Source organism: Rhamphochromis sp. 'chilingali' (genome assembly GCF_963969265.1).
Source record: "Rhamphochromis sp. 'chilingali' genome assembly, chromosome: 1".
NCBI classification, from domain to species: Eukaryota; Metazoa; Chordata; class Actinopteri; order Cichliformes; family Cichlidae; genus Rhamphochromis; species Rhamphochromis sp. 'chilingali'.
Window position 1 is genome coordinate 60,250,127 of NC_137929.1, and position 22,783 is coordinate 60,272,909.

Here is a 22,783-nt window from a genome sequence, read left to right on the forward strand (position 1 = left end):
CTTTTGAGGGTCTTGGCAAGTTTATAGAGGCTTGAAATTTGGCACACCCCTCCAAATGGATGAAGGCTTTGTTGGCATGTGATCATTTTCATTGAATAGCGCGAAATTGTTCCACAGCGCCCCCTACAAACATTCAAAATATCAGCCCCAGCTCTGTGTTTTATGTATGAGTCTGAAACCTGGTAAGCTTATAGGAGATATCAAGATGTACAAAAAAGTCTCTTGGAGCAATATCCCAAATCCAACAGGAAGTCAGCCATTTTAAAATTAATGTGTAATTTTGATGACATTTTCCCATCTTTTCAGGCCTCATACTTTGACGAACTCCTCCAAGGGATTTCATCATATTGAAGCATTCTTCAGTGTGTAGAATCTAAAGACCTTTGTGATGTTAAATTGCGAAGCTTTTTCCGTTCAGGGAAACGGGGTGGTCATGGCGGCACGTAGAGTTTCAATCACTCGCAAAAAGCAGTAATCTGCTGTCACTAAAAAACACAATGTCCAAGCTCTCCCAAAGGTCGCAGGTGTGATGAGACTCGAGCTTGGAAATGTTTGTTATGCTATTTGTCAATAATGGTTAGAGCGCCACCTAGTGGCATGACTATAATCCTGGTTGAATAAGATGAAATGTTAGCTGGTGATTAAAAGCATGAAATCCATCAATGTGACATGAAATCGGACGTGCCGGTTTGAGGTGTTGGCAGTGGCTCGACGTGCCGGGGGTGCGAGGGCCCTTATAACGCTGCTTGCAGCTTTAATTTTGTATTGTTATTTGTGTCGCCTCCTCGCCAGCAATAAAGCTGTGTTCTTTTTGAGTTGTCAAATTAAGGGTCACATGGGAACTGGAGCTTATCATAGCTGTCTGGGTGAGGGGTGAACTACACACTTTTACATGTCAACAGTTTTTCAAATGTATTTTGAAAATCGTTCATGGAGTCACCAAGAACCAATGAAGTGAACTAAAACAGCATATATTGGACTTTTTAATGCAAATCTGATTGTTTCAGCTCTGTGGGTTTAAGGTTTGGGTTTTGTTAATTTAACTTTAAATTAAAATGAAAGCAGTGTGTAACCTTTGTGATATGTATCTGTTAGGATGCCTGGGTCGTCGACCCAGGGTTTTTGAGTTAATGTTATTATTTATAAATTCTAGTTTTTGGTTTCTTTGAGTTCCGTCTTATGGCTTATGTCTCTGTCTTCTTTAGTTGCTCTGTCTCCCCTATCACCTGCATCCCCTTGTCTAGTTCGCGTCTCTATGTATCCTTAGTTCCTATATCCCCGTGTTCAGTCAGTGTTTGTGTCTGCCCTGGTCCCACGTCTCTGTTCCCTCTGTAGTGCCTGCATGTGAGTCTATGTTATGTGTTTCCTGTTTTACTTTGAAGGTCTCTGTCTTAGTGTGTTCAGTTTACGCTTCCTTTTGTCTCGTCAGTTCTGATTTGCCCCAGCTGTATTTCCCTCCTGTTATTCATTCCCTGATTACTCCCTCTGTGTATTTAAGCCCTGTGTTTCTCTGTGTCCGTGTCGCGATCTACCGTTTTCCTAGCTGTGTGTTCTGTCATTCCTCCGGTGTAAGTTTATTTTGATTTTTCCAGTTATGTTATATTTGAGTTTAACATTAAAGTTGTTTTGAGTTCACATCTGTCTCCGGAGTCTGCACCTTGGGTCCTATTCCTGCCTGCACACAGCCACACCTAACAGTATCTGAGCTGGTTCCCAGTAACGTCTGAACTGGGACTGTGTGTGATGCAGAGAGATGGAGACTGGAGGTCTTGATGGAACTACAAAGCTTGTAATCATGTTTCCTGTTGTTTGAACTGTGTTTGTATTCAGACTTTAGACCAAAGCCAAACCTGGTCTACTCTTCACTGAAGTAGTCCACCAGTCCAACCACTGACGTCCAGCTGCTGGTTTCTAACTGGTCCCCCCCTCAGAGCAGAGGACATCCACATGTTGTTCTTTATTTTAATTTTTTTTTACTTACCTGAACAACTATGATAAAAATATGAGTATGTATTTTTACCTGGAGTTTTAAAATTCTATTTTCTTGTAAAATCATCAATAACAATAAACATATGTTTGTGTTTTATGGACACAGTTAAGTTTCCTTGTTGTTTTTTATTTCAAATGTGCCTTAAACACCGTGTTCTTTTTCCCCAGCTATTAACTTTATCTGCATTAAAATATTTCACTCTGTGTTATTCATGTGGTTCTATGGGTTTCAAGCAAGATGTCAGCTGTGTGGTGTTCAGTGTCCAGGTGAGGCCTCCTCTTCTTCCTCGTGTCCACAATCATCTCCTTTGTCTTGTCAGTGTTGAGGGTGAGGTTGTTGTCCTCACACCATGACACCAGACCAGACCTCTCTCCTATAATCCGCTTCGTGCCAGCTTGTGAATGAGATTGTGAGGGATGACAGTGAAGCTTCAAAAGGGAATGATTCACATATGAGGTCTGCTGCCACCTACTGGTAAAACTGGGTGTTACATCAGAGACGCACTATGGAAAATTTATTTTGTTTGTTTATATTCTTTTAAACAACAACAGCTAAACCAAAGCACTTTAGAGTCAGACACTTTTACACTCCAGGTCTCTAAATTATTTAGTGGTCAATGCATGTTTTTTGAACTAACAAATAGATCATGATTCATCTCATAAATCACAACAGACTGATCTCACCAACATAAGTTGCCTTTATAGGTCAACAGCATCAGTATTGGTATCAGGAATATTGACCCTGGATTTACTTGGTATCAGACTTATACCAGAATTTGTAGTACTGCACAGCACTAAGCAGAACACCTGCTTTATACATGGGAATACTTTAATGTTAGAACCCTGACCATATTTTGAATGAATGTGTCTGGATTGTGTTTTATATGTGTGGTCTTTATGAGAGGACCTGGGGAGCAGTTTTTGGATGGCGTTGACCTGGCAGCTGCTGGTTGGTTCCCCATTAACAACTGGCTGTTTTAAAAACCCGTATACCAGCAGGGCCGTCCTTCAAATTTTGTTCTGTCTGCTTTTGCACTTTTTTTTGCTAATCTTGCAATTTTGGCGTCTACGCCACCAGCGCTCATGTCTAATCCACACTTCCCCAAAGCAGCCAGCTGTGGTGAGTGACAGAGACTTTGTTCGTGCTCTTTCGGAGAAAGGAAAAAATATGGACAGACACTGCTAACCCCAGTTCGAAAGGTCCATGCCATCGCCTGCCACAGACTCCATGCCATCACTCGCTTTGGGAATTAAACCAATGGGTCCCTTTCCAGCTGAGGCTGGAGGACGCCCATCTCCAGAGCCTGCTGCAGTCTCAGTCAGAGGCCTCAGCGATGTTTGGTTATATCACGTCTCAGCCAGAGGTCTGCGCTCCGCTATCTGGTTCTGCACCTGCCAAACCTGATCCGCATTCGGCACTGCCTGGACCTTCCATGGCATGACCAGGACCTCCTGCACCTGCCACTCCAGGTACCGTCTCCACCTACCAAGCCACCCAAAGGTCTTCACCCACACCTCGACTAGCCTCCAGCCCTGCCACATCTCTGGCAGCCGTTCTTCTGAACTGCTTCTTCTCTGCCGTTAGCCACGTGGCCACACAGCCTGGGTTTTGATTAGTCAATATATATATTTTTGAATTTCTCCCTCTCAGTGTCTAGTCTTCTGCCTTCCATTTGTACAGTTACTGACCTGGATGTCTCTGTGTCACCAGCCTGTATAACTTTATCTACTTACCACTTATTCTCCTTATGGGGATCTGACCTGATATGTTTAATATGCTGCTGAGAATATAGCCTAGAAGAAGCGTATAGTATAGCTTTTATTTTGGAAAGAGCCATTTCTCTGTAAAAAAAACTCTCTTTTCCAAAGATGAGTGATTCCTCCATCAGATTCATTTATTTTTTTTTATTTATTTTGTTGTTTCAGCAACATTAAATTTAAAAACTGTACTTTTGAGAGTGACAGATATGGCAGCGAGCCATATCAATTTCTGTGACATTCTTATTAAGATAAATATTTTATTAGTGTGGCAAGATCACTATGTATATTTCACTGAATTAGATGTTATAAGGGTGGAGAAAGTCTGGATGCCCCAGTGAGTCATGAAGTTACTACAGGTGGGCAACAGTAAAAACAGAAATTCAGGCTGAAATTAGTCACAAGTGTGTTAAATTACACATTCATCTGAATGTATTTATTTATATAAAAAGTGAATTAAAAATAAAAGGTGGTGATATCACTGACTACTCTGACCTATATTCACTGCTCTGTAAGAACAGATCTTTATTGTCACTGTTACAAAAACTATGAAACACATTGAAGTTTGTGTGTCAGTGGCAGGTGGGTCACACATTGACTTTAACACTTTGCGTTTGATTGATTAGATTGAGGATTTAGCTTTTGGTGGAGTGTGTGGGCTTTTCTGTTTTTTGAGTGGGAGGAACACCACCCTTGTTTTTTGGGAATTGGTGACTTAAAATATTTTCAGTTTTAGTATTTGGACTTTAAGTCAAATAAAGAATAATGCAGCAAATGTTTACACAGTTACTTACAGATTATTATGTTGGTGCAGCTGTCTGCTCAGCTTTGCACTTTTTGATGGACTCAAAGAGATCTGAAGTTTTCTTCTGCCCTTTACAACAAATCTCACACGTAGGAAATCAAAGCTCTTTGTTGGTTTTAAGTAATTAGAATGTATCAAAGCTCAAATGTTTTATGGTTATGTAATTGTTCATTTTAAAGAAATACAAATGTGCTAAAATCCCCTGAAACACTGTTTCTGTTTTATTTCCCGTCACTAATTCCAAAGTGTTTACTGTTAATCTGACAACAGCTTCTTTTTTCTGTTCTCCCACTTCAGCACAGAGAAAGGAAGTGAATATTCACAAGTACACACATTAACAATAATCTTTGATATCACTTCACAAACAGAGAGATGATGACAAAACAACAGAAACATTTTAAAAATAGCTCCATGTTTAGGTAGAGCTTGTTTTACAGATGATGATGTACGTAAACTGTACACACTAGCAGGAAATGAATGAGTCCATCTGTACCAATAATACTCACTGAACCAGTTTGACCAGGATACTGATGAACACACACACACATACATGCAAACACACACATGCTCAGTGCTGCTGATGATCGGACAATTGTAATCAGTAAATTATTGATTTATTGATCAGATCAGTCTGAGGTGACGACTTCATGAAGAGTTTTCACGTCTTTCTGAGACTCACTTCTCCACAAACTCAAAGCTGACTTTAAAGATTCCTCCAGATGTTTTCAGAGTAAACACTATCAGATCCATGTGTTATTGTTTTATTTTTTCAGGAAATGTAGGCAAGAATAGATCTTTGCTGTAACTTGTTTTGAGCAGCCACATATCCCACATAGTCATATGAGCCTTCAGTTTACTGGGAAAGCACAAACCACTACTTGTTTCTGTTCTCACAGACGTTCACAGACTTGGCAAAGTTTTGTCTTTAAACCCTGACAGCTGGAGTGGGCAGTGTAAAACTGATTCATTTTTATTTTAAATTAATTGTAACTTTTTTCTGATTTAAATCTGTTTTTCAAGCCTGAAGATGTTTCCTGACATGATTGTGGTTATGAGCCGATGACGTTATGCTGAGAAAAACTACCAGATGGAGACAAGAACAGAATAAAGTAAGTGGCTTTGATCACAGTCAGTGTTTAAGATTTTTACTAATAATGTTTTTGTTTGTTTTCTTACATTTGTGAACATTTTTTTCTGCATCTATTACTGTTGTTACCTTCACCAAGGAGGTTATGTGTTTAGTAGCACTAGCATGTCTGTCAAAGTTCAATAAAACGTAAACGTTTGTTTGTATTGATGTGTACCAGCTTGTAGGGAATAATATCTGGGATTCCATATATATCATGTTACTTTGGACCTCTGACCTTTTCTTTAAGGTCAAATGAGGACAAATTTTTCCTAAAATTAATTTTATCTTTAAAACGTTGAATAAATTGTTTACATTCATATTTATCAAATTATCCTGGTTCATAGTATTATAAGATAATATCAGTTAAACATATGCTGTAATATAATATTATATATAATATGCTTAAGTTGTTCGTCTCCAGTTATCAATACCTATTATCCATTTCCTCCTCCTAAATACTGTTCATCTAATCAAAGTAAACATCTGTCATGCTGCTCTTATCTGAGTCTTGTTGCACTACAAATTTCTGTACATTTAACCAGAACAAAGAAAACTAAGGAATATATAAAAATGTATAATTTTGCTCCCATAAAAGTAAATACTACCCAACAGAGACCTTAATTCTCATGTGAGGTTTTTGAGTTGTGTGTGTGTACAATTAAATATAAATAGTGCATATTTTATGTGAGCCTAAGCATGTTAACATGGGGTTTTATTGTTATTCATTAGAACAAGTTGATGTAAATTCACAGAGTGCAGTGGGAAGTTGTCTCCACATCTACCTGTGTCAGTGAAACAAGTTCACTTCCTGTTATGGTCACACCTTAGTTTGCATTTTTGAAATTTGTTAATCAAATATCTGAGCGTACAGTGGTTTCTCTGTGGCAAGATCTCAGATCTGGGTGTGTCTGTTTAAAACAGCAGTTTACTGGTCAGCTCAGTCAGTTTGGTACAGAGGAAACTTGTTACAGGTCATCTTTACAGTTTTAGTTGGAAACATTTACTTTTGTAAACCAGATCTGTCGCTTAGAGATGGGGTGAGGAGTTGAGCCATCCGGTAGAGGCTCAGAATAGAGATGCTGCTCCTCCACATCAAAAGGAGCCAGATGAGGTGGTTTGGGCATCTGACTAGGATTCGTCTTGGACGCCTCCTGGGTGAGATGTTCTTTGGATATCTCACTGGAATGAGACCACGCAGCAGACCCAGGACACGCTGGAGAGATTATATCTTTTGTCAGTAGGAAGAGGGAGGACTGGGCTTCTCTGCTTAGGCTGCTGCCCCCATATAAACAGAAGAAAATGGATGGATTGATTCATGTAAATCCTATTTTTTCCATCCTGATGAGCAGAAGAGTGTTGGAGGGCTTCAGAGATCCTTCAGAACATCAGTAAGTGTTTAAAATGACGTCTTTCAGTTTTTTAGATAATCTGACAGGTTGACTGAAGTCTGTGAGCTTCAGTAAATTAACAGATTATTAGTTAACCCATCTGGACCAGGATTAAAGCTTCACTTTACTGGTTACAGATGAATGTCATGCGGAGTTAGTGTGAAGCATGTTATTTACTGTTGACTAAAAAAAACCCATCATATTAAATTGATTCAATATGCTTTATCATCTGAAGAACCAAAAACTGTCAGACTCTGACACAGTATAAAGAGGAAGATCATGTCAATCTGATTACAGTCATGTGATTTAGGAGAAGTGCTGGCAGGAGTCACATAATCTGTCTGCCTCTCTTTCTTCCTGGACTATTTGCTGCTTCTCATGTTTTACATGCGGTTGGTTGTCCTGCTTGTGTTTCCTCACTAAATGTCCTCTATGTGGTAATATATATATTTTACTCCATAGTGTATAGTACACAAACATATTTTCAGTTTGAGAATATTTTTAATAGTTCAGCTCGAATAATTCAACGTAGTATCTCAGTCAGTGTTACCTCAATATAATACATTTCAAGAAGTTTAACTTTTGAAAAAAATAAGTATAGATTTCTTATGCTTATCTTATAAAGTGTAAGCTACACATACTTGTAGTATTTGGGCACTGGCTCAGTGCCCAAATACTTAAATATTTTAAGTAAAATTTATGAAACAGCAGCCACTAACACTATAACAGTTTCACTTCTAGTGTTAACTCGCTGCCAGCAAAAAGACAGGAAGTTAACATTTAATGATTCCTCTTGGTCACACTTTACTCCACTTCTCTTCTGTTCAGTTTCATCATATTTCTCCTTTCTTTCTTTTTGTCACTGCACATGAGGAGAAAACATGAACAGCAAAAATAAATGAAATAATAAATGAAACTAGAATTAAACAATCTTTGTTTTTTCTCTTCAGATGTTTCTAAGTGTAAAAAAATAAGTAAAGTTTGGAAATTAAATAACTTTCTTATAAACTCACATAAAAACAAACCCTCAAGAGAAAAAAACACCCAAAGTACATTAAATTTAAAATTTTACTGTTTGGATCTATTAGTCGGTCAGTCTAGTCAGTCTAAGATAACCAGAGCTATGTTAGCTCTAATAACAAACATTGAACAGACAGATGAACCAACACTGAAGAAAAAAAAGAAGAAGCTCCATGTTGTAGTAGCCCTTAATTTTAGAGTTTATCAAACTTTACAAAAAGCAGGAAATCTCATTCACACAGTTTTCTTACTGCTGAACCAGTTTAATAGGGATAATGCAAAAATACAACAATACCACAATGCAAACACACACACACCCTTTTCCACTCAGACAAAGCTGCTGAGGATTCAGTGATTATTTAGATCATTAAGTTACTAGCAGAGGTGGGACCAAGTCATTGTTTTGCAAGTCTCAAGTAAGTCTCAAGTCTTTATCCTCAAGTCTCAAGTCAAGTCTCAAGTAATGTCAGGCAAGTCAGAGTCGAGTCTCAAGTCACTGGTGTAAAAGTCCGAGTCAAGTCACAAGTCTGAAACTTTGAATTTCAAGTCCTTTCGAGTCTTTAAAAAAAAAAAACGAAAAAATAATGTTGCAGTTATATGCTAAATGTAAATATTAGACCATGTAATTTTAAAATCTGTGTTTTTCTCAACACATGACAAAATAGTGAACTTAGAAAATATACACAAATTGTGAAATTGCACCTCTTTAAAATGCAGCTCAATTAAACTTAGCTCCAAGAATAATTTTCACCGACAGTTCTGAGATAAGCTGCATGTTATTCTTGGATGCGGTTGTAGGACCAGCTTTAAAATCGCATGACAAAAATATCATACACATTAAAAAAAACTGTATCACCAACGTAGCCTGGAAAACATTTGCTAGTTAGATGAAGTCAGCTATCTCATTGTAGCATATTTATATGCATATTTATAATCATACGGTTCTTGGAGTGAGTGCATACACTCATGAAGTTTAGTAACTTCAGGTCACTGCAACAAGCCCAGGTACAGTTTACCGACGGATGGGTGCAGGACCTTGAAATGCACCGTGTAGAACGAAAGACCATCGTACGTATCATAAGTTTACCAGTCTCACAAATTGTCGTCATAAATACACATTCCTTAACCGTTTATTAATAGGACCTTTGAGCTCAAGGGTAATTAATTAGTAGTGGAAATAATTTCTGGTAGCATCACAGAAATGTAGCAGTGACAACAATATTGTATGCTGTAATCGTACTGGGCAATTAGTGATACAAAAAACCTGTTTTATCCTGTGAATAAAAGCATATGTTTTTGTCAATGTACCATAATAACAGAAGCGAAACGCAATATTGTGTCAGGACAATTCACTATTTATGCACAATAAATAAAGGAGCATAGCGCGACAATTTCTGTTCAGCGCCAGACTTGCTTGTAACCTATATCACTAATTATGTTATGAAAATGACGTATTAACTACTAAAAAACACTGACCTTCGTGTAAATGCTTGGAGCAGACTAACCTGTGAGCTGGAGGGTTCTGGGACGTTATATTTGATCTTTGAATGGCTGCAATCCAGTCGCCTCTTTGTTACTTCGGAAACATGGCTAGAACAATTTCTCTTCAACGACGTAATCCGATAACAACCGATCTCTTTACCCGTCGGCTTCCCGTGGCTGTCATGCGACCGGCTATTGCAGTTAATAATACAACGGCTTCTTGACATTTTTGTGTTTCTTTTTATCGCTGTATAACTGATTTTAATTGAAAACCTGCGTGCGCTAGTACCGCTTGCCACGAGTTCCCAGAATCCTTTGCGGTTCTACCCGTGAATGACGTCACATTTTCAATCTCTATATAATATGCATGTTAAATTTTATATTTGGGGTAAAATATCAAGTCTTTTCAAGTAAACCGGTTCAAGTCCAATTCAAGTCCCAAGTCATTGGTGTAAAAGTCCAAGTCAAGTCACAAGTCTTAGAACATTTTTTCAAGTCAAGTCTAAAGTCATAAAATTAATGACTCGAGTCTGACTCGAGTCCAAGTCATGTGACTCGAGTCCACACCTCTGGTTACTAGTTTCAATTTTTATATTATTTTGAAGTGAGGACCAATAAACACATTTTGTCACTTAATTAAGTGTAGTTATTTAAAACAAAGGGAGCTGAGGAATCCCAAAGCAATTAATTTTGACGTGTGAAACTACTTCAGGTTGCACTACCCCAATAACACACTAGGGGAGCTCTTTGGTCAACATTTACAGACACACTAACAAAGTACTTCAAAGAAGGTCAACGAACCTGCACATTACTTCAGTGGTGTAACAGCTCCACCACAAAAACAACTTTAAGTCAAAACAACACAGCAAAATTGGCAAGATCAACCTAAAGGAGCAACATAACCATAACATGTACAATAAACACACTTTCCTTAGAATCAAAACGAAACAACGTTTTCTTCCCACCTAGGTGGTTAACTGTGCCAAACAACCCACTTGTCCACAACAAAGTCATTTCAGCCTCAGACATCTTGAAAGTTGTGCTCAGAGTCTGGAGTTGGAGCCCTGACTCCCCCTCAGATGGCATCGAGGGCTGGTAGGGTGCAAGATGATCAGAGCTCATCCACCCTATTCCAATTGACCATCTGCACTCTGTAAACCATGCCTGACAGTCTGCACAGTGTATTGTTCAACCCACTGACTCATCAGTTTGGGAGAAAGGCCATTCAGAAAACATACAGCCTGCAGACACGTAACAAATCCCAAAAGGTTGTCAATTTTATTTAGATCAAGGCAGGATGCTCCAAAAGAGTGATTTTATTCACCTGGAAGAAATCCCTTGTCCTGCGGGCATTGTGTACTGTAGCGTTGTCCTGTTAAAAAAGAAAAAAAAAAACAGTCGTTACAACACAGACGAGGGCCCTCAGTCATGAGAGATGCTCTCTGCAACATCTGGACATAGCCAGCAGCTGTTTGACGCCTCACACCTCCTGAAGCTTCATTGTTCCACTGAAGGAAAAAGGACCCCAGACCATTATGGTTCCTCTTCCATTGTGGCAGGTACTGTCATGCCAGTAACATTGGAAACCATCAGAACCATCAAGGTTACATTTTTTCTCATGAGAGAATAAAACTCTCGTCCACTTTTCAGTGTTCCATGTTTGGTGCACTCTTGCTAAACACAAACGGTCAGTTCTGTGTTGTTCAATGAGACGAGGCCTTTGAAGATGTTTTGGTTTTGAAGCTCTTCAGTCGCTGTCTGATGGTTATGGGGCTGCAGTTGCCACCAGTAACGGACTTCATTTGGGTTGAGGATCCTCCGGCTCAGTGCTGGTGAAATTGTGTGTGTGTGTGTGTGTGTGTGTGTGTGGGGGGGGGGTCTTCCACTTGACTTTTTTGTTCCATAACCCTCAGGATCAATTAAGTAATTCCAGACTTACTTACTTGAGATCACTTTGGTGGTCTTTGGTGGTCTCAGGATCTCATGTCTGCTTTTTGCAGGTGATGTGGTCCTGCTGGCTTCGTCAGGTGATGGCCTCCAGCTTGCCTTGAAACAGCCGAGTGTGACGCAGTGGGAATGAGAATCAGCAAATACTAACTCAAAATGTTAGAAATATTCCAGTGTTAGAAAACCAGCACTGCTCAGTGTTAGTCTTTGTTAATCTTCAAAACTGACTAGGTTACTTTTAAACATATAACACTGTCAAAAGTGTTAATTTAACACTCAACAGTGTTGTATCTAACACTCAGAGGTGTGGACCCATATAGACACTCTCTAGTGTTAATTTAACACTGGAGATTTTGCTGTGCAGAGTAGAGCTGCTGCTCCTCCGCATCGAAAGGAGCCAGTTGAGGTGGGCGCATCCTGGGAGAGGTTTTCCGGGCATGTCCCACCAGAGGCCCCAGGGCAGACCCAGGACACGCTGGAGAGATTATATCTCTCAGCTGGCCTGGGAACGCCTTGGTGTTCCCCCGGATAAGCTGGAGGAGGTGGCTGGGGAGAGGGAGGTCTGGGCTTCTCTGCTTGGGCTGCTGCCCCCACGACCCGGACCTGGATAAGCGGAAGAAAATGGATGGATGGATGGATGGATGGATGGATGGATGGATGGACATTATAAATAACATTTAGAATATTGGGAAGGGATTCATAATTGTGTTCTTTATAATTTCACAATATAGTGAAGTAAGATAGAAACAAGGTTAAGATAAAAATAAAAATAATTACTAACATTTTGACATTTTACAAAGAACTAATTGCATCGTAAATAAACAGTGCAGATTTTATTTAAGAAATTGAGTTATTTTCACAGTTTCATGGTTGATGGAGTCTTTAAAAGTTTTGTTCACATTTAGTGGAATCTAATGCTTTAGAAAATAAAGACTTCAGTTTTGTAAAGCAATTCACATTTGTGTACATTTCTTGATAGTGTTATAGAAGAAACGCCCCAAAGCTAAACCTATCAAGTGCAGAATGTTTTTGGTTTTTTTTGGATGGAATCAAAAGTTTTGTAGAAATTAAATGAGAAGTAAATAATCAATAAGGTCTAATACTATTCTTATATGATCAGAGATATACCAATTCCTCTGTTTGTGTCTCATCAGTTACGAAAGCTAAAGCTACCTTAATTGTATGAGCAAATATTTGGGTAGAAACTTTCTAGTCCTTATTAAGAAGTTAGACAGGACGCCAATCAGGAAAGTGTTGGAGGGCTTCATTTTTATATATTTACATTGTTGTACAGTGGAACGATTTTAAAGTCCTTTGGTCTCTAGCATGGAGCTGATTGTTTATGGATGAGAGCGGTTACGGAGATCATTCAAGAAACACTCAGAGCTGTTTTAGTTTTCTTTTCTTGTGACTCACTTATTCTTCGTATAGCTCAGCGAACCTGACGTCATTTAAATGCGACTACCTTAAGAGAACTGAATGCAAGTTTGAAGTTGAAACGATCGGCTGAAGCTCAAATAATCTTTGTCTTGCTTAAACTTTAAATTGAATCTCCTGTAGTTACTTTTTAAAGTCATAGTCTGTTATTCGCAGAAAACATCATCAGACTAGCACATTTAGAACAAACTTGTCCGATCATCAGAAAGAAGAACACGGAAATGTCTGTAACTGCGTCACTCTGCTCCACTTTGCTGTTTTTTGGCATCTTCGTGTTTGTCTCGGCAGGTGAGATTAATAAACCAAAATTTTCCCCTCTGAGATAAAAAAGGAAAAAATGGTATCTTTGTCGTTTACGTGGTGCCAATACTTCACAAATAATTTGTTTCATGTCGATTCCATTTGTTTGTGTCCGTGAATGCATCACGAGGCTGGGTGGGGTCTACTTGTTTTATCGTAGAGTTAGCATGTTTGCTATCTGTACCACTGTGGGGACGGTCCTTCTGACTAAAGTGAGATCTGTGGTTAAAATGATGGCAGTGCACAGATTCTGTGCTTTAATCGGTCTGTAACGTCTGTTGCTCGTGTTGTTTGTGGTCTGCCAGCCAGCCGGGGAGCAGAGCGAAGGCTAACATACCAAAAGCTCCCGAGTGTTAAAAACAAAGACAAGTATCGCTACAGTCACTGTCTGTGCTTTTCGTGCTTTAGTTTTTGATCTTTGAAGTTTTTTAGGTTCTCTTGTTCTTTGTAAACTCTGCTATCACTTCCTGCTCTTTTTTTCACCTGCCAACCAATGAACATTCAGAAATGGCCTACGTCATCTGGCTTCCAATGCCGTACAGTCAGGATCTTGTAGAAGTGCACCTGAGTACATCTGGGGCGGGTGACCCTCCTCAACCAAAAAGTGGATGGACAGGTTTGTGGGACAATAAAACCGGCTTAGTGTGTGAAGACTTGTTGGAACACTGCAGGATAGAACCGACCTAAATCCTCTGACCGCAGGAATTTGGCTCACATATGATGAAGCAATTGCCATCTCCATCATACTTGTTAGATGAGAGAAGGCAAGGAGTTGCAGAAAAGGGTGCTGGGTAGGAGTGCTGTAGATGTGATGGTGCAGGATAATGGACAGGTGGATGTGACAGTGGAGTAGACTGTCAACATCTGAGGAGTTCACTATAAGTCTTGGCTTCTTGGCTTTTGACTTCGTCTCCTTATCAGCGATTATGAAGCGATATTGTTTGAGTGGCGACACTTATCCACATACGTTCTATAGATTGGCATCTTGCGGCATCATAACAGTAGCTGGAGGCTGCGGTGAAGCAGGAGGAAGAGGCTGCACTAATAAAAGAGGAGTAAAGACCACAGGAATTGTAGATGCAGAGGGCTGTAAAGGCACAGCTTCAGATGTTAATATAGTTGATACAGAAGAGTCCGCCTGTTCTTGTTGTGCTGCATGCTAAGCCTGATGTATGTGTAGGTGAATCCCTTGTAGCTGTTGTTGGACTGTGAACCACAACAAGGTAACTGCACGCTAGTTGAGGGAGACAACTGTAATGTGGCTAAAATGCAGCTTTGTGGCATGAAGGGTAGGACAGGTGAGCACTCTGTGGATATGAAATCAATTTGACCATTTAGTCCATTTCCACTTAAATTAGATCAGCCTTCAAGCTCTTTCATCTTCTGGTTTCTTGTCTACCAACATGCATCCAGCCACTCCCATCTATCATCTGGACTACAGGATATCTAGCAGTTTTCCCCAGGCTATAGGTGTCACTGCATTAATTGGTCTCAGTGGAGATGTTTGCCTTATTGTGCTGATTACAGGACAATGACGAGGGAGGTTAGGTGAGTTTAAGGCTACGTCCACACGTACACGGATATTTTTGAAAACGCAGATTTTGCGTTCATGTGTGGACGGGGAAAACAGAGAAAGCGCAGCGTCAAAGGTGTGCGGCTTTTTTGATGTTACAAGGGCGGACTTACAGAAAATACTGTTAGTGTTAATTTTACTCTCTGCAGTGTTTAAATGTTTACATATACACATGAAGTTACTGTCACTCCACACATAGGACTCAGTTCTGCTTCTATGCACCATCTTTGTTTACTCTTTCCCACCCAGGCTTCTAGACTTCTGATTGGCCAACATTACTACACGGTTAGGAATATATCGCCAACTGTTGCTTTGGCATGTTCCTGGCAGCGTTTTCCTTCATTTTTGGCGCGGGATCTTAAAAAAACAACAAAAAAATCGGAAAATCTCCGTTTTCAAAAATACCTGTGCCACACTAGCCTGGATAGATTTGAAAAAGGCGTCCGCGTCCACACTAGAGTTTTCAGTCGTTTTCACAGAGTGTGCGTCCATATTGAAATGGCCAAAAATGCTTACGTTCCAGTACTGCACATGCACATTTATTTACTTTCCGGCTCTTTGAAACGTCGCGGTACGATGTTGAAGAGAAGCACAGAGTTTTTTTTAAATGGACTAACAATGAGGTGGAGTTGTTGCTGAGAGTAACGCAAAATTACAAAATTGCAAAAGCGAGTGAGAATTAAAGAATTTGAAGAAAAGCTATCTGGAGCATTTACAAACTGATATTAATCTTTAATAGGGCTGTCAAAATTGAGAGCAAGCAAGGGACGATAACCTCCGCCATCTTGGTTGAATTGGTCACATGACTGCATCATATGACTAAAATGCGTCATCGTTTTAGAAAGTCTCTGTTTTTACTGTCCACACTGTGAAGTGAAAGCACAGCTTTCAAATGTATGCGTTTTCGAGAGAGTTTTGAAAATGCTGTGTTTTACATCAGCAAAAACGCCGTCTCAGTGTGGACAGGAGGCCAAAACAGAAAGTAAACAATGCGTTTTTACGATGCTTTAAGGACCATTTCTGAAAACTGCATTGAAACGCTGGTGTTTACAAGTCTTCTGTAAGACAGACTGCAGCTACCTAAGAATTTGGGTAATTGTCTTCAAAAAGTCCCAGAGACACGTTAAACACTGTTTTAATCCAGTCTTAATCCACCCATGACTGAAAATATTATGTTATAGCGTTTGAGTGTGGGCTCCTGGAAAAAATAAATATTGAATATTGAATGAAATATTATTGGATGGACAATAATATGACCTTCTGCTGCACAAGCAATATTTCACAATCTGTCCACAAGAGGGCGATGTAGACCATAAATTTGCCTCCAGTTTGTGAGGTTTGCAAGTTTTCCAATAGTAGCGCACACCTGTGGCAAAACTTCCAACAGCTATAGAGTAGAACAGCCATTTAACTGATTGTTTTTACAGCTTGATGCTATTAAAATAAACCACAAAAGCAATCTTAGTGATGTAATATCAGGAGTTCTATAAATAATCAATTAAAGAGATATTTAATCTTAACATTTGCAACCAGTTATAACCAGCATCATGATACTTAAACTGGCAAACATATAACATTTACAGATTTATTAACATGCAACTCAATCACAAAAACCTTTATTACAACTGTGACACTGTGACCGCTCCATTAAGATACCAGATGCAGAGTGCTGCTGATCACCGGCATAAAGTTCCTTTGGGCGTGCTTGATTATTGTGTTTAGACGTCACAAGGCTTAATCAGAGCAGTGAGATTTACACAGTGTGTGTCAGTGTGATGTGTTGTAGTTTCAGGAGTCAGTATACAGCTACAAAGCTTTTTGTTCAGTGTATACAAACAGCTGTAGCTCCATAAAGGCAGCATGCAGAGACTCAGTGTCTTATAATGAGAGGCTGCTTTCTCTCACACATTATGGTCACTTATTGTCAGCACGTGTGTTTCTATCGATCTGTGGTCAGTGAAACATCTGTGATTTTGATCTGGTTAGTTAGATAACAGGGTTTGTCAATCAGTTTTAGCTGCATTGTGTTAATTTGCAGCTCTGACACTGTGCCCCTGTCAGTGCACATGAGACGGATGTAAAAAGGTCTGCAGAATCTGTAGAGAATGTTATTTATTGTTCAGCATTGCTGCTTTGGTGGTGAGTGAGTGATGGTCATGGAGATCATATCCACTGACGGATGCACAGACCTCTGCAGGTTAGTCAGCAGCACCCTGACTGTCGTTAGGTATCAAGAGGAATTATTGGACTCACTGTCAGACCCTACACTGGTGCAGTGGGTCCTTGGTTTGTCCTGGTGCACAACAATGCGGTGGTGAGAGCATGCAGGCAGCTGCTGGAGGAGGAAGAAAGAATTTATACTGGCCCCACGCCTTCCTGCTTAATCCAACAGAACAGCTCTGGGACATTGTTTCACTCTCTGACTTTGCAGGAGCTCAGTGTTGGATATGGTAAATCGAGTGTTTTTTGTTTAGTGCCTTTCTACTCTGAGGAGTATTTATACAACATGCCTCATTCACCCATTCACATTTGCATGCACACTAGAACAGCCAGGGATTGAACCAACAACCTTCCAATTAGATGACAAGCTTCATCCCCTGACCTATAACAAAGAAGGAATTTCACCAGGACACAATCATTAGAAGCATCCCCCGATGTTGTCAGAGATCGATACAAACATGTGGAGGTCATACAAACTACTGAGAACCATTTTGAGTTCATACAATTAATTTTGGGGGTCTTTTTTTAACTTCAGCCCCCTGTAAGTTAATAACTTCCCATTTTGTTCTTAACACTTTACCGAAAGCATATCAGTGTAGATGTCAGCTTTGTTTATTTCCTCACTGAGATCTGATGTGTTTTAAAAGATTTCCTTTAGTATCTGCTGTTATACACAATGAGCTCTTTGGTTGTTACAAACAGCACTGCTTTAACCCTCTGAGGTTTCTACTGAAGGTGATAAGTAAATCGAACCCTGTGCTATGGAAATAGGAGATTCTGGCTTTTTGAAAAATGCTCCCAACTATAAAAAGGAGAGAAAAAACACAAAAACAGAAAAGACACTTTGGCTTCAGCAGAAATATAATTAAAGTTAGATCTGCTGAGGGTGGGTGTGCAGTGGCACTAAATGTGCTAGCAGCATTTTTCGCTTTAATGATAGCTGGAACAAACAGTTTTTTCCTCCTCTTAGATTTCACTTACTGTAGCTCAGCAGCACCTTTATCTTCTCCTCATCCTCTCGATGATAACAGCTCTCATTTTGTTCAGTATCACTGAACACAGCAACTCTCAGTGTGAACAATGTGTAATATAACCTCTCTGCTCTGTGTTGTTTCCTCTTTCAGACCAGAAAAACATCACAGCTGAGTCTGGACAGAACGTCACTCTGACATGTCGAGCTCCAAACAACAACATCATCAGTGCGGTGGAGTGGAGCAGAGCTGACCTGAGAGATGAATATGTGCTTTTTTATAGAGATGAGCTCTTTGATTCAGACAACCAGCATCCATCTTTTAAGAACCGGGTGGATCTGCAGGACAGACAGATGAAGGACGGAGACGTGTCTCTGATTCTGAAGGATGTGACGATTAATGATACGGGAACATACGAGTGTCGTGTCAAGACAGGAACAAACCGTAGAAAGAGAGCTATTTTGGATGGTGACCCCATCAGCATCATCAACCTGACTGTTGTTGTCCCTCCAGGTGAGTGAGTAGAGTTGAGTGTGTGTGTGATCAGAGGTGAAGCTGCTTCCTGCTTGTTGATGTTTGTTTCTAAAGATGTTGTTGATGAGACTTTGTAGAAAGCAGCTGGTCTGAGTGATGTGATCAGAGTGCAGTAGATAATGTCTGACAGCAGTTTGAAGAGGAAATGGATTCTGTTCTGTTCTTCACTCATCACCTACCTGACAGCTGACACCTCACACCTGTTTCTCACCTGCAGGTCAGACAGGAGGACACACAGAGGATGGATCTGTTGAACTGAAAGTTGGCCTGTCAGTTTCTGCTGTGCTTCTTGTTGCTGCTGTTGTTGGATTCTTGATCTACAACAAACGACGAAAACACAGTCAGCATTCCAACCAGTCTCGTGATAAACCGAAACCTGTTGAAAATGGCTCAGCAATTCACACAGACTCAGAGAAGCCTGCATTGCTAAAACAAGCGGAAGGATAATGTGTGACTAAAGAAACTAAAACTATAGCATCCAAGTAGAAAATCAGAAGATGTGCATGTTTCCAACGATATTTCACAGGATGGACGATGGTTTGATAAATAAGCTGTGCTTGGGCTTAAATAACAGAGGAGTTAGCATCAGTTCCCTCAATATTTTCACTTTTCCTCAAGTAAGGCAAAAAAAGTGATTATAAAACCAAGAAGAACACAAGTTGAGGTCGAAGAGCATCAAATCTGTCCAAGTTAGCTGATCATCTCAGAGTAACATCTTGCATTCTTTTCATTTACATCTTGTTTGTATGTGGAACAGTTTGTTTGTGTTTAAAGAAAAGCAAGGAAATCTTCAAATAAGTAAAAAAAAAAAAGTTTTTTTTTCCACAGGACAGGTGAGTCAAAGTGAATACCTTCACTTTGACTCACCTGTCCAAAAAGCTCAACTTTCACTTATATAAAAATAAGTTAAACTAATATTAAACTAGTATTCATGAATTCAGCTTCTTGTATGGTACAGAATCAGAATCATTGAATGTGTTTCATCGTCAGGCTGAGCAGCTACTGGTATGATCAAACTTGTTCTGTGAAGTTTGAACTAGAGATAGACCGATCCGATATTACGTATCGGTATCGGTCCGATACTGACCTAAATTACTGGATCGGATATCGGAGAAAAATAAAAAATGTAATCCGATCCATTAAATATCACGAAAGCACCTCACAAAACTTGCAACACGCCGTAACTCGCCTCAGAACGTTAGCACGTCGGAGCAGTATGCATCACGTGATAGAGCGGCTGTGGCATGCAGGACCTGTCGGTGGTCTGGATAGCATTTGGAGCTTTGCTAGCAACCTGGCATTTCATCTCCGACAAAGTTATCCCCGAGAGAAGTAAAGCAAATGTGTAAGTCCATCTCTGAATGTTTGTAAAGCATTCCCACGTTAAGCTTAACAAGCGACTGCCTCTCGCTCTCCGGCTGCTACTTCAATCGTGAAACTTACTTAATTACTTGCTTAATGATCAGCTGATCGGCTTTTCTGTCGCAAGTCCGTTTCTCTTGTTTGTTTTTGGTCCACTTTGCACCAGAAAGAGGAAACCAGCGGCTGAACAACAGCAGCACGTTTAAGCTTGATAAGCTTTTGTTAGAATTTATTTAATATTTCTTTCTACACCAGGATCTTTTTCTACGTAGCTGACGGCTGGTAACTGTGCAGGGGCGGATCTAGCAAAGTTTAGCCAGGGGGGCCGATAGGGCATTAATAGGGAAAAGGGGGCACAAAGACATACTTTTCTTTCTTATTCTCATTTAAAATGTCGAGCTTTTAATAAATAATTATCTGACACCCAAAGTTTTAATTTGATGTAAAATGAATAGAAGTCAATTACTGTATATAGTGACTATTAAGTCTAATATATATACCCTAGTAAGCTATAGTACTTTTTACTTTGGGAAGGTACCATCTGTGCAGTCTGCAATTTTGTTGAAGAAAGATGTTGAATCTATTTAATATTTCTTGAAAAATAATTGATTTCTGTGCATTTTTTTTCACACTGCATCAAATTAAGGTTGATTACGTCGATTAAGCATCATGAGGTGGAGCGTGAGGGGTGGTTCCCTATTTTTTTATTTTTTTATTTTTGTTGTTGCTGGGAGTTGGAACCCTATTAGTTAGGTTGCTTAATATTTACGCTAAGTACTCTTTAAAATACCAGAATAGGGAGGATGGTGTAGGTTTAAGTTTATTAGATTGATCAGTATTGCTGAACTATGAAATATTTTTTTTTGTATACAGGTAAAACAGAATAGCTTTAGTGTAGTTGTTGTTTTAAACTTGCAAAATGCAGCAAGATATTTTAAAAAACAGTTTTGTTGATTAAAAAACACTATATCGGATTCATATCGGTATCGGCAGATATCCAAATTTATGATATCGGTATCGGTATCGGACATAAAAAAGTGGTATAATTATACATAATTTCTGAGCTGGGTATGTACCTTTTTGTTATGTATTTTTTATATTCAATTTGTGTTTGTTGCTAATAAAGTTTTACAGTGTTGTATGTTTGTCTTACCTGATTCAAATTACGTGTTTTCTGTGGCTGTAAAACTAGTTTTTATATGCAGTTTTCTTTTTATCTGTAGAACCAGTTGATGCAGTTTTCACCTGAGCTGGACTAAACAGAACCAGGAACACTTAAATAATCCTGAGACTGTCTCCCTGCAGCAGCTAGAGAAATGCAATGGAGTCGTGAATCTGTTCACTTAGACCCCCGGAGAGCAGTCATTTTGGTTTTCTACCTTAGACCCCCGCGGAGTCATCATTTTGCGTTTCTACCTTTAACAAAAAACCACAAAATGGCTGTTTTGATGTGCTCAAATAAATTTAAACAATTGATATTACTCCTGAACTAGAATGTGATTTTAATGGAAAACAGAGCAGAACAGATTGTGCAGGGGCTTTTAAAATAGGGAGTGAGAATAAAATTGTATTTCAATTTCTACAATTTTCTTTTGTTTTTTTTAAAGATGAAATATTTCTGCCACAGCTGCTATAACCTCTACAAAATGCCTTCTGTAGATGGTTTAGTGACATCAATTGATCATCCATCTTGTCATACAACATACATCCCTTTTTATTACACAAGGGTGTGACCATCAATAATTTCCATCTGACCACATGGATATTCTGTACCATATTTTCAAAGTTCTTTTACTGATCACCAAATACTGTTTTTAATGGTAAAAAAATGCTAATGGCCTGTATTTGTATAGCACTTTTACTTAGTCCCTAAGGACCCCAAACTGCTTTATACTGCATTCAGTTTTTCACACACTGGTGATGGTAAGCTACATTGTAGCCACAGCCACCCTGGGGCGCACTGACAGAGGCGAGGCTGCTGGACACTGGCGCCACCGGGGCCTCTGACCACCACCAGTAGGCAACGGATGAAGTGTCTCGCCCAAGGACACAATGGCTGAAACTGTCCAAGCCGGGGCTCAAACCGGCAACCTTTCGATCACAAGACAAACTGCCAACTCTTGAGCCACAGTTGCAATCACTAAGAGAGGGGGATCACTGTCTTCATTTTGACTAAGATTTATTCTGAAATACAATTTCACTAACTCAGAGGGAATAACAATTGTGGCAGTGTGTCTTGAAACAGCAACAGTAATGTTAACATTTGGATATTTTTCTCAAAACAGATTTTCTACTTTAATTCTCAAAATGATCAATAATATTAAGGGGCTAGACCCTCCATGCTAAAATCAAGCCCTGGAATGGCGCAGCTACATCTGCAGTCTGTCCACAGATTGAATACAAAGCATTTCAGTACATTGTTCCCGTATTTGTTGTTCCCACATTGTTGCATGATTGTGTATTTGACAAACAAAGGTTGTTATTGTTAATACATCATTATAGGTAGGACCAAGGAAGCAATGCAACTGCACACAATGGTTTTCACCTTTATGTTTGTTGTACATATTCAGAGTAGTGGGTGTTGGGTGGTAAACTTGAGTACAAGAGTAGATTTGTCAGTCTCTATGACGTCATAATCAAATGATGATGTGGTGCGGGAGACTTCAACAGCCTCCAATACTCAGTGACAGAACAGTTTGTTCCCTCGTATCGGAATCAGCACCCTAAGTTTGAGATCAGAGGCAGAAGTGACTAAATTTAAAAGAGAGGGTAAAATGCTAATTCATCAGCTTGTTTCGCTAGCTCAGATAGATTTTAGGAGCTGAAACATCAACGTGGAGCTCTCCTTTCCATAGGCATAGGCAGCGA

At 39.5% G+C, this 22,783-nt stretch overlaps 2 protein-coding genes and 2 long non-coding RNA genes across 5 annotated transcripts in view; 3 read left to right on the forward strand and 1 right to left on the reverse strand.

Annotated features, from left to right (window-relative positions):
• The window catches only part of LOC308400415 (uncharacterized protein), a gene marked incomplete at its 5' end in the record, with an annotated part of 151,815 nt that extends 149,825 nt beyond the window's left edge, over window positions 1-1,990 (forward strand). The window contains one exon of the mRNA XM_080888090.1: window positions 1,831-1,990. Coding sequence (XP_080744216.1) covers window positions 1,831-1,837 — 7 coding nt within the window. The 3' untranslated portion in view covers window positions 1,838-1,990. The remainder of the gene's footprint in view (window positions 1-1,830) is intronic.
• LOC308410625 (protein turtle-like) overlaps window positions 1-22,783 on the forward strand; it is a 321,861-nt gene that overhangs the window by 190,732 nt on the left and 108,346 nt on the right. The gene's annotated exons all lie outside the window — the stretch shown is intronic.
• Window positions 4,801-20,978, forward strand: LOC308383303. Its single transcript, XR_013969115.1, has 3 exons — window positions 4,801-5,661; window positions 18,173-18,532; window positions 18,771-20,978. It is a non-coding gene; the product is annotated as an uncharacterized lncRNA (long non-coding RNA).
• The window catches only part of LOC308412485, a 41,270-nt gene continuing 26,164 nt past the window's right edge, over window positions 7,678-22,783 (reverse strand). Inside the window, exons 2-4 of one of the 2 annotated variants that reach the window (XR_013974582.1) lie at window positions 18,733-18,870; window positions 11,515-12,121; window positions 7,678-10,943 (exon numbers count right to left, since the gene is read on the reverse strand). This is a non-coding gene — a long non-coding RNA (uncharacterized lncRNA). The remainder of the gene's footprint in view (window positions 10,944-11,514; window positions 12,122-18,732; window positions 18,871-22,783) is intronic. The other variant, XR_013974583.1, reaches the window with a different exon arrangement.